At 41.5% G+C, this 12,115-nt stretch overlaps 1 protein-coding gene across 1 annotated transcript; it reads right to left on the reverse strand.

Annotated features, from left to right (window-relative positions):
* Positions 1-7,287: 7,287 nt before the first annotated feature.
* Positions 7,288-10,049, reverse strand: LOC134353281 (probable G-protein coupled receptor 139). The gene is made up of 2 exons (XM_063061312.1): positions 9,980-10,049; positions 7,288-8,189 (listed from the first exon to the last, which is right to left on the reverse strand). The coding sequence occupies exons 1-2, from the start codon at positions 10,047-10,049 to the stop codon at positions 7,288-7,290; spliced, it is 972 nt and encodes a 323-aa protein (XP_062917382.1).
* Positions 10,050-12,115: the final 2,066 nt, after the last annotated feature.

Below are 12,115 nucleotides of genomic sequence, written 5' to 3' on the forward strand. Positions count from 1 at the left end.
CCTTAGTGTTATGCAGCTCTACCCATCTCGATTCCACATCTTCCCAGCTATGTCCTTCCTTTCTATTGCGTTAATGTCATCTTTAACCAGCAACGCCACCCCACCTCCTTTTCTTTCATGTCTATCCCTCCTGAATATTGAATATCTCCGAACGTTGAGCTCCCATCCTTGGTCACCCTGGAGCCATGTCTCTGTGATCCCAACTATATCATAATCATTAATAACAATCTGCACTTTCAATTCATCCACCTTGTTACGAATGCTCCTTGCATTGACACACAAAGCCTTCAGGTGCTCTTTTACAACTCTCTTAGCCCTTATACAATTATGTTGAAAAGCTGGTTTACAAACAGAAGCAGTGTGTAGTGAATATGCTAGCAAGGCGAGGCTAATGATCGAGCAAATTACAGTGAACAAGATAAGTTGCAATATAAAAGAGGGATAAATCTGAAAAGGGCGATGAAAACAGGGATGAATGTGATATATTTGAATTCATGCAGTATACGAAATAAGCTACACGAACTTGTAGCCGGGTTACAGATTGGCTTGTATGTCGTTGTGGCAGCACTGAATCGTGGCTGGTAGAAGACTGTACCTGGTAGCTTAAAGTTCACAGATAGACATTGCACCGAAAATCGAAGGGGCGAGGTGGGTCTGTTGGTAAAAGAAAGAAATCAAATTAATAGCATAGGATCAGAAGGTGTATAATTGTTGTAGGTAAAGCTAAGAAATTGCAAGTGTAAAAAGATCCTGATGGGAATTATGCACAGACTTCCAAACAGCAGTAAAGATGTAGTCTACAAATTACTACGGAGATAGAAAATGCATCTCAAAAGTGCAATGTTACAATAGTAATGGGGGATTTCAATATGCTGATTGATAGTGGGGGAAAATGAAGATGACGCCAGTGAACAATGTAACCAAGGGCAATGTCCTCCAGGAGGGAAAAACAACTACTTTCAGTTCTTTCATAACTTCTTTGGCTTTCAAGATTGGCTCTGCTACTGTGGAACCCATGATCTACGTTTTGCTGGCGTGTTTTTGGGCTGAATGGGCAATGTGGCACATTGTGAGCTTCCGGTGAGGTTTCGAGGGAAGTGTGCAAACGGGAAGCCAAGAAGCCTGGAGAGAGAGAGCAAGCCCTTGATTTCTCTCTGATCCAGCTGATTAAAACGTCAAGAAAACTGAAACAATATAGGCGAGAGTGGTAGACAAGTGAGTATTCTGTGCTGTCTACCAACCTCTCGCTCGCTGCTGGTGGAGGATGGTGTCTTGGCGTGACGGTCTCTGTTTCCCTCTCGCTTGCTTCTCCCACAGAAAGATCCCTGCGTTCGAATGGTATCTTTCTCCCTCGAGGCTGTCAGAGGATGTTGCCTGCGTCCTGGTCTTGGGCAAGGTTTAATCGGCGCGATTTGTGGATTGGACACTGGTTCGTGATGTGATATGTTTCTGCTTTCTGATCACTCATTTTTGTTGTTGTCTTCTGTGCGATTGTGATTGAGGCAGCCTGTGACCTGTGGCCTGTGGCCTGTGACCTGTGACCTGTGGCCTGTGACCTGTGGCCTGTGACCTGCACTAGATTAGGCTGGGCTGAACTGAGTTGAATGTGCTTGTGCTCCTCCGATTACTTTTGTGGGTTGTTGTTTTATTTAATGTATTTTTCACTTGTTTTTTTGCCGTTTGTATGATAGATTTGCACTTTGATTATTGGTGTTTTTCTTTCAACCAGTTCTATGTTATTTCTTTTCTCGTGACTGTCTGTGGGAAGACGAATCTCAGGGTTGTACACCGCATAATACTTTGATAGTAAATATACTTTGAATCCTTTAATCAAGTTGGTACTGGATCCCAGGAGAGGAGATTTATAGAATGCCTACAGGATGTCTTTTTAGAGCAACCCGTGGTTAAGCCCACACGGGGACCAGCTATTCTGGATTGGGTGTTGCGCAATGAACTGGAATTGAATGGAGAGCTTAAGCTAAAGGAAGCTTTAGTAGGCAGTGATCATAATATGATAGAATTCCCTCTGCAATTTCAGGAGAAGCTAGAGTCAGAGGTATCAGTACTAGACATGAGTAAAAGGAATTACAGGGGCATGAGAGAGGAGCTGACAAGAATTTACTGGAAAGAAAAACTAGCAAGGGTTGACAGCAGAGCAGCAATGTCTGGAATTTCTGGGATCAATACGAAAAGCGTAAAGTAGATTCATCCCAACAAAGAAGTATTCTAAAAGAAGGATGATGTAACTGTGAATGCCAAGAGAAGTCAAAGCCAATAGAAAAGATAAGGATTGGCATATAATAGAGGAAAAATTAGTGGTAAGTTAGAGGTAAGTTTTGAAAACCAACAGTAGGCTACTAAAAATATCATAAAGATGGAAAAGATGGAATACGAAGATAAGATAGCCAATAACATTAAAAAGGATACCGAAAGTTTGTTAAACAGCACATAAAACAATAATTACAATAATATTAACAGATAATACTAATAATAAAAATAATAAATGTAGATGTACAAGTTGACACAAAGTGCATGTACTATATGTAGTTAAAACCAGAGGGCTAGGGGTAACCCTAGGTAATTTCTAAGGTAAGGACATGTTTGGCACAGTTTTGTGGGCCGAAGGGCCTGTATTGTGCTGTTGGGTTTTTTTTTTACGTTTCTAAATGTAAAGGGGAGGCAAAAGTAGATATCAATCCACTGGAAAATGATGCTGGAAAACTAGCAATGGGGGACAAGGAGGTTGATGCCTAACTGAAGGAGTATTTTGCATCAGTCTCCACTGTGGAAGACAGCAGCAGCATGCTGGAAGTTCAGGAGTGTCAGGGGTCAGAAATGTGTGAAGTTGCCATTACTAGGAAGAAGGTGCTTGGGTAATTGGAAGGTCTGAAGGTAGATAAGTCACCTGGACAGGATGGTCTAACCCCAGGGTTCTGAAAGAGGTAGCAGAAGAGATTGTGGAAGCATTAGTAATAATCTTTCAAGTATCAATGGATTCACGCATGGTTGCAGATTACTGGAAAACTGCGAGTGTCTCTCCAGTCTTTAGAAAAAGAGAGAGGCAGAAGGCCTTTGGCATCATACCACACATGAGGCTGCTTGTCAAGTTAAAAGCCCATGGTGTTATAGGGAAGATTCTGGCATGGATTGAATACTCGCTCATCGACAGGAGGAAATGAGAGGAAATAAAGGTAGCCTTTTCTGTTTGCTCCTAATGACTACTGGTGCTCCACAGGTATCTTCATTGGGACCACTTCTTTTTATGTTTTTTGACAATAATTTGGACGACGGAATTGATGGTTTTGTGACCAGGGTTTTGGACAGTAAATGATAGGTGGAGGAGAAGGTAGATTTGAAGAAGCAGAGAGGCTGCAGGAGAACTTAAGCAGATGATGAGAATGGACAATGAAATGACAGATGGAATGCAGCATCGGGAAATGAGTGGCCATTCACTCTGGTAGAAGGAATTAAAGTGTAGACTACTTTCCAAATGGAGAGAAACTTCAAAAATCTGAGGAGAGCGGGGAAGGTCCACGTGTAGGATTCTTTAAAGGATAATTTGGAGGTTCATTCGGTGGTGAGGAATTAAATGTTATATTAACATTCATTTCAAGAAGTCTAGAATATAAAATCAAGGATATAATGTTCGTGGCTTTATAAGGCATGAATGTGGTCTCACTTGGAGTATTGGGAGCAGTTTTGGGCCCCTTATCTAAGAAGCGGCGTGGTTACATTGGAGAGGATTCAAAGCAAATTCACAAAAATGATTCCGGGATTGAAAAGCTTGTCATATGAGGAGCGTTTGATAGCTCTAAATCTCTACTCATTACAATTCAGAAGAATGGGGGTTGGGGGGGGGGTCTCTTTGACACCTAACGAATGTTGAAATGTCTCGATAAAGTGGATGTGGGGAGAATTTTTCCTATGGTGGGGAGATTAACAAAAGAGGGCACAGCCTTGAAGGTCGCCTGTTTAGTACGGAGATGAGGAGGAATTCCCTTAGAAAGAGAATGGTGAATCTGCAGAATTGTTTGCCACCGGCCGCAGTGTAGGCTGAGGTAGATAGATTCTTGATTAGCCAGGGCACAACGGAATGCTGGGAGAAGGCAGGAGATTGCAGTAGAGATGCAAGTGGATCGACCACGATAAAAACTGCTTTCACTTTGACGCCAAAGAGACTGTTTTGTTGATCAGTGTCAAAAAAAGTCAAATTAAATCCACTGTGATTCAATGTTGTAAAGCAATAAAACATACACACACACACACATACACACACATATATATATACACACACAAACACACAGAGGGAGAGATGGGGGGGGTGGAGGCTGAGCGTGAGGGGCCGGGTGGGGGGGGAGATTGAACATGTTAGGGACATTGCCATTTTGAAGGATGCCAAGCAAGGGATGACATTTTATACACTCTGGTAAACGCAAAGTGATAACGTGAGAATGGAGAGGGGGAATAGGGGAGTAAGAGATTGTGCAAATATGGAGACTGACAGGGGGAAAAAAGAATAAATCAAGGAAGGTAGTGCACCCGTGGCTGACAAGAGAAATTAGGGATAGTATCAATTCCAAAGAAGTAGCATACAAATTAGCCAGAGAAAGTGGCTCACCTGAGGACTGGGAGAAATTCAGAGTTCAGCAGAGGAGGACAAAGGGCTTAATTAGGAAGGGGAAAAAAGATTATGAGAGAAAACTGGCAGAGAACAGAAAAACGGACTGTAAAAGCTTTTATAGATATGTAAAAAGGAAAAGACTGGTAAAGACAAATGTAGGTCCCCTGCAGACAGAAACAGGTGAATTGATTATGGGGAGCAAGGACATGGCAGACCAATTGAATAATTACTTTGGTTCTGTCTTCACTAAGGAGGACATAAATAATCTTCCAGAAATAGTAAGGGACAGAGGGTCCAGTGAGATGGAGGAACTGAGCGAAATACATGTTAGTAGGGAAGTGGTGTTAGGTAAATTGAAGGGATTGAAGGCAGATAAATCCCCAGAGCCAGATGGTCTGCATCCTAGAGTGCTTAAGGAAGTAGCCCAAGAAATAGTGGATGCATTAGTGATAATTTTTCAAAACTCGTTAGATTCTGGACTAGTTCCTGAGGATTGGAGGGTGGCTAATGTAACCCCAATTTTTAAAAAAGGAGGGAGAGAGAAACCGGGGAATTATAGACCGGTTAGCCTAACGTCGGTGGTGGGGAAACTGCTGGAGTCAGTTATCAAGGATGTGATAACAGCACATTTGGAAAGCGGAGAAATGATCGGACAAAGTCAGCATGGATTTGTGAAAGGAAAATCATGTCTGACGAATCTCATAGAATTTTTTGAGGATGTAACTAGTAGAATGGATAGGGGAGAACCAGTGGATGTGGTATATTTGGATTTTCAAAAGGCTTTTGACAAGGTCCCACAAAGGAGATTAGTGTGCAAACTTAAAGCACACGGTATTGGGGGTAAGGTATTGGTGTGGATGGAGAATTGGTTAGCAGACAGGAAGCAAAGAGTGGGAATAAACGGGACCTTTTCAGAATGGCAGGCGGTGACTAGTGGGGTACCGCAAGGCTCAGTGCTGGGACCCCAGTTGTTTACAATATATATTAATGACTTGGATGAGGGAATTAAATGCAGCATCTCCAAGTTTGCGGATGACACGAAGCTGGGCGGCAGTGTTAGCAGTGAGGAGGATGCTAAGAGGATGCAGGGTGACTTGGATAGGTTGGGTGAGTGGGCAAACTCATGGCGGATGCAATTTAATGTGGATAAATGTGAAGTTATCCACTTTGGTGGCAAAAATAGGAAAACAGATTATTATCTGAATGGTGGCCGATTAGGAAAAGGGGAGGTGCAACGAGACCTGGGTGTCATTATACACCAGTCATTGAAAGTGGGCATGCAGGTACAGCAGGCGGTGAAAAAGGCGAATGGTATGCTGGCATTTATAGCAAGAGGATTCGAGTACAGGAGCAGGGAGGTACTACTGCAGTTGTACAAGGCCTTGGTGAGACCACACCTGGAGTATTGTGTGCAGTTTTGGTCCCCTAATCTGAGGAAAGACATCTTTGCCATAGAGGGAGTACAAAGAAGGTTCACCAGATTGATTCCTGGGATGGCAGGACTTTCATATGAAGAAAGACTGGATGAACTGGGCTTGTACTCGTTGGAATTTAGAAGATTGAGGGGGGATCTGATTGAAACGTATAAGATCCTAAAGGGATTGGACAGGCTAGATGCAGGAAAATTGTTCCCGATGTTGGGGAAGTTCAGAACGAGGGGTCACAGTTTGAGGATAGAGGGGAAGCCTTTTAGGACCGAGATTAGGAAAAACTTCTTCACACAGAGAGTGGTGAATCTGTGGAATTCTCTGCCACAGCAAACTGTTGAGGCCAGTTCATTGGCTATGTTTAAGAGGGAGTTAGATATGGCCTTTGTGGCTACAGGGGTCAGGGGGTATGGAGGGAAGGCTGGGGCGGGGTTCTGAGTTGGTTGATCAGCCATGATCATAATAAATGGCGGTGCAGGCTCGAAGGGCCGTATGGCCTACTCCTGCACCTATTTTCTATGTTTCTATGTTTCTATGAAATGGCGATCAAGAGAAGGGTGGGTAGCGAAGAAGGAACAGAAGACAGGAATAGATGTACACGATCACGCCGAACTGTGTGAGTATATTTGTGCTGGAAATTTCCCAATGCCGTATAGGAATTTGTCTCTGCGGCACCCCGCATTGTTAACTCAAAACACAACGCAAGACGAGAAGGGACAACTCCATCTTCAGCCTGGGATCATTGCAGCCTTCCAGATTTAATTTCGAATTCTCCCAATTCACACACTCTTGTAAAATTTATCTGAATTTGCTATTATTGCCTGCCATTAATTTAATTCAATTACTTCACCCCCCGCCCCATCCCATCTACATATCTGGAAACACAATATACTTCTTTCTGACTTTCGGCCGGATTTATCCGATTCGAAGTATTCCCTCTGTTCTACTGTCCTCTGCAACGTTCTCTGTTGTTGAACGGTAAATTGCTTTCGTTTCCCTTCGGTTGCGCCGAAGAGTCTCGGAACTGAAATCTTGATCATCTTTCTTCAGATGCTGGCGTATACGTTGAGTGCTTCCAGTATCTTCTGCGTGGATTAAATCAGCTCAGTTTTACTTGCCCCAGCCGAGAAAACTCAAATACACAGTATTTTAAATGCAGGTGAATAATAAGTACAGCAATAACGTTTTGACCTTGGAATGTGCACAGAAACTTCTGATGAAAAGGGTATCAACTCAGATTTATTTCATGATTTTACATATTATATTAAGTGGATATATCACAGCGTTCTTTAACTGCTTTCTGAAACTACTCTGAGTTACGGCGTATATAAACGTATTAGTACAAGAATTCAATAACTGAAGCATATTAGCACTTTCTTGTAGAATATATTTGGGATCGTTGTAGCCGGCAATTTGATAACTATTCGTAAATCGCTCATAACAAAATTGTACAACATATGTCATCCACAAGAGAATGAAACTACCCGAGATAGTAAACAGTAAAACGATGGATTTCCTCCGGTTGTCGATCTCTGGGTCACCTTGTTTCTCTCCATTGCCATGCACACGAAGCCTCCTGCGAGCTTTACTAGCTACTAGGATGTACCTGACGGTCAGAGCATTGAACTGGAGTATCAGGAAGAACGGAGCGAACGGGGTCAAAATACGGTCGAACCAGTCGAATGCTCTCCACAAGGCAGAAGTATAACGGATTTCCTTCACACTGCAAAACCAGGGAACATCACTGATCACAAACATAGGTTCGTGTATAAAATACCAGGGTACGCTTTTCAAACATCCCAAAACACTAATCGTTCCAATAACCACAACCGCCGTCTTCTCGGTGCAGTATTTTGTTTTCAGCTTTTGGCAGCAAATGGCCACAAATCGATCAAAAGTGAAAGCGACTGTCAACCAAACGGAGCTGTCCCTGGTTGAATAAATTAAAGCAATGGTGAGACTGCATACGGGTGTAATGGACAGAAAGCTACCTGGAAAATAAATACCGGGAATCCTATTTAATAAAACAGCCGTGATAATAACTAGGAGATCGGTCGCCGCCATTGAGACCAGATACTTCGTTATACACCGGGAGAGACCACATCTTCCTTTGCAAAGGATCACAATCGCCATTAAGTTAACTACAAAAAAAGAGAAAGACAGAATAGTATGATGTGGAATAAGCACCTCAATGATATTGCGCTAAGTACAAATATCAGCAGTGTAGATTTTGGCCATCGAAAAAGCAGCGTTTAAATTTATAAAGGTATGCACAAGGATGTTAAAATCATCAACATGGTCAGTTTTCTGTGTTCAATTACCCGTATAGTCAGCACTCTTTATCCCTGCTGCCACTTGAGGAACTGAGAAAGAGCGGGGTGCAGGGGCGGAATGGTCGGATGGATTGTGGAGAGCGAGGATAGAGAGTAATTGATTAATGGAATAAAATCAGTCGGAAAACATATGCTTTACAAGTTAATTGCAACTCACAATTCATCAACGAACTTCCATTCGATATAGAATATAACTACCCATTATTATAACGTAAATTTATTAATATAAACCGAAATTTTCGTTCTTATTTTGGTTATATTGGCGCCATCATCGATAAATTGACGTATTAATAAAACCCGGGCTATCCATATTGGTTAGAACCCATTGCCGTTCTGGTGAATTCCAAACCAAATGGATGAAAACAATCATTTCGGTTACTTCCGCAGCTGTTATGGTGGTAAAGCAACATTTTGCTATAACCTTTAAAAATGATGCTAAGAGACACTCAGAAACATAGCGACACAGCGCCAGACATTCTTCAAGAAAATATTTTTAAGTGCGACGCAGATTCTCCCCGTGACCAAGTTGGTTCCTTCCCGGTGCTCCAATTTTCAAAGGCGTGCAGGTTAGTGGGTTAATGGGGTATATTAAATTGCGTCTATTCTGTCACCAAGTAACAAAATCAGATGAAATTTCATTTGGACATGGGGATAATAAAAATGGGATTAGTAAAACAAGTGATTGATGATAAACATATTCTTCGCTTGCCAAACGGGACCTATATCTGTGTTCTGTCAGTATGAAAACAGGGTTTGGGAAGAACCCACTGTGTTCATGCAAAACCGTGGAAACCTAAGGCAAAAATCTTACTGTTAATTTAAGTTAAATGCAGGATGTTAAGATAATAATAGTTGATTTCATACTGATTAACATCGCTAAGAAAAAAATCGGCCTATTAATTAATAAGTGGGTCGCACATGAGATGTGCAGTTCTGAGATCGTAAGAGGACCGTATTCACAATTTCCACCTTGGCTCATTTCCCACCCCGGCGCATTCTACATGCTGGTGCCAGGTTGAATATTTTTGGACTTCTTATGGACTTTACGTAAATAAAATACAATTTCCATTTCATCTTCCCACTCACATCCAATGCCCATGGCACATAGTACGACCTAATTCACAGCGCGACTTTATATTTTGAAATAGTATATTGACTCATTACTTTTCGTTTCCCCCAATCTGTAATCACAAGTAGGAAGAAAAGGAGCCTGCGACTCGAATTATCAACATACTTTCGGAACAATAAATAAAATTATAGGCACTTCAACATAGCTTAAAGTAGAAACTGCTGTGGTTGCCAAAATGTTCTTTTACTTCCCGTCTAGATGTTGACGAATGAGTTTAGACAGAACCTGCTGGAAACTTGCGCAGGCAAAATCGCAGGTATATTTTAAATGATTATTGTGAGGTCTATGAACGGGCCACTTTCCATTCCCCTGTGTCGTATCTCCGCGTTCACTTCGGGAAATTAAATCAGGTCAATTAATACTGAGGTACAAATAACAATTCGCATTATCCATCAACCCAACCACCAAACAACGGACTCTGGAAGAAACAGGCTACAGTAAGGAATAATATCCTGCTGAAAAGTTTCACCTGGAATAGCGCATACTGCAAGGGCAGTGTAATAAAGAGCGTACACTGGACCTCTCGGCGGGGCATGCATCCATGCGAGCGAGTCTGTTCGGAATCGCACATACATTCAATCTAATTGACATTCACACGATCCTTTATATCCAATCATAATGGACGAGTCCTCCCTCCTACCCCAATTCCTGAGAGGTACAACTAGAAAATAGCTTAATTTACCATTAAATAATTCTAACCATCTGAGAACATCTTTGTTATTTACATTCATTGAAGAAACATAGCATAGCAATTAATTTGAGTTTCGTTTTTCATGCAGAGAAATGGATCAAACTGAATAACATGTTCATTTAAAAGGATATTCACAAATTTCTGTCTGTCTATCTATCTATCTATCTATCTATATATATATATACACACACACACACATATATTCACTCCACAACATCACATGAATATTCAATTGAAGTCTCACTTCTCTTCGCTGTTCAGCACACTTTCAACTTCTGCCACACCGGCAAAGTCTGAAGCGTTTCCGTCTACATTCAAGTTCTAAAGTCATCTCTGGGAAAGCAATACCTTACCATTGATCCCTGGGAAACATGGCTTGACATTTCTCATATATCTGGGCAACCTTTGCTTTGTTGTTCTAAAATGTCACTGACAGGGATTGTGTTGACCAGACCTGAATATTTCATGCTTTTCTGGAGCTTCTCCATGAAGGTAACTAGATTTGATAGTCATTATCTGATGCTGCCTATTTCATCTGAACACATGGTAGTGAAGAACAACCCATATGATGCAACTGGCGTTTATCTCAGATTCGAATCCAATTCTGCATTTTCTTATCACAATCCATTGGTGTATAACATTTCCGAAAATCTTTTCCAGGCTTCCCATTCACATATCTGTGAAGGAGTGCAAATCCATGGCCTATCTGGTCTAAATAGTCCTAAGCAGTGTTTCTAGACTGGCATATAGCAGGTGCAGTTGATTATACGTTATATTTTATGTAATGTTACAGAGAATGTTTGCTTCAATAATTTAATATTTCAAGGCATGGCAATTAATTCAAATTGAACAAAATGTGTTATCCATGCAGAAGGATACAGGGGCAACCAACGGTGCCACAAGTCTTCGCAAAGTGTGCTGCCATGTTGGGGCCTCCCGCCAGGTCAGAACGGATGTATTTCCGTCTAGAAGTGCCGGGTGTACGTTAGCAAAGATATCTGGAGCATAACTGCAGTATTTGCTATATGTCGTGCAATTGTTTCGGAAAATAAACCTGCATACTAGGTATTGTGATTTATTCCCAAAAGGACAGTGTAAGGTTATTGCACAAGATTCTGATCGTCATTTATAAAGTGGGTATAGATGGTTTGGGTAGGATGCAAATGTCAAAAGAAATATTGTGAAAACGGAAGAAGAGATAGAAAATATCTAACTCCCTTTCTCTTGAGGTTAGAAATAGGAGATCGTCTTCTAACGAAAAGGGGCTTGGTTAGAGTAGATAGATAGATAATCTTTCTACTTTTGGGGATAAACCTGAGCAAAGGACACCTATATAAAGCAATCATCAAGAAAATAACACAAGGAGTGGTGTGCATCTGAGCCTTATTAACGTGGCACCTCGTCAACAGTTTAAGGGACAAGTATTACGTTGATGCAAATAGATGAGAAAGTCAGCATCAGACTTGAAGATAGGATAAAAACGTCCATTGTCTCAGACAGCGTTTACTCTGCCATATTTTCAATTTATTCTATGGACTCCATTTACGTTCGCAACTGATCACGTCTTATTTACACTTCAATACTTTCTCCGCATCAACCTTTCTGTTAGCTCACCCACAACGGTCAGACATTATTTAACTATACGTTTTCATACAGTAAACGTACTCGATGGAATTCTTCATCTGGTTGGCGTCGTGCAATTCCATCGCTACTAATGGCAGGAGGACAGATACAACATTTCATGGCTCATATTTTCATCTTGTGCCACGAAGTTTGGATTTCAGTTCCGCCATTGTCCTTAAATGTATTCCATCGATATCAGCATTAAATAAAGCTAGCCTCTACATTTCCACGCCCGCCCCTTTGTAAAATTCTTTATGTGCCGTCAAAGAGAAATGAAAAAACAAAGCATCC

Source organism: Mobula hypostoma, chromosome 10, assembly GCF_963921235.1.
Source record: "Mobula hypostoma chromosome 10, sMobHyp1.1, whole genome shotgun sequence".
NCBI classification, from domain to species: Eukaryota; Metazoa; Chordata; class Chondrichthyes; order Myliobatiformes; family Myliobatidae; genus Mobula; species Mobula hypostoma.

Bases quoted from the DNA above. Each gene is read 5' to 3' on its own strand.
- LOC134353281 (XM_063061312.1), bottom strand. From the start codon at position 10,049: ATGCATGCCCCGCCGAGAGGTCCAGTGTACGCTCTTTATTACACTGCC. The intron at 8,190-9,979 runs GTGAAACTTTTC...CTTTTTTTGTAG, and splicing joins TGCAGTATGCGCTATTCCAG to TTAACTTAATGGCGATTGTG.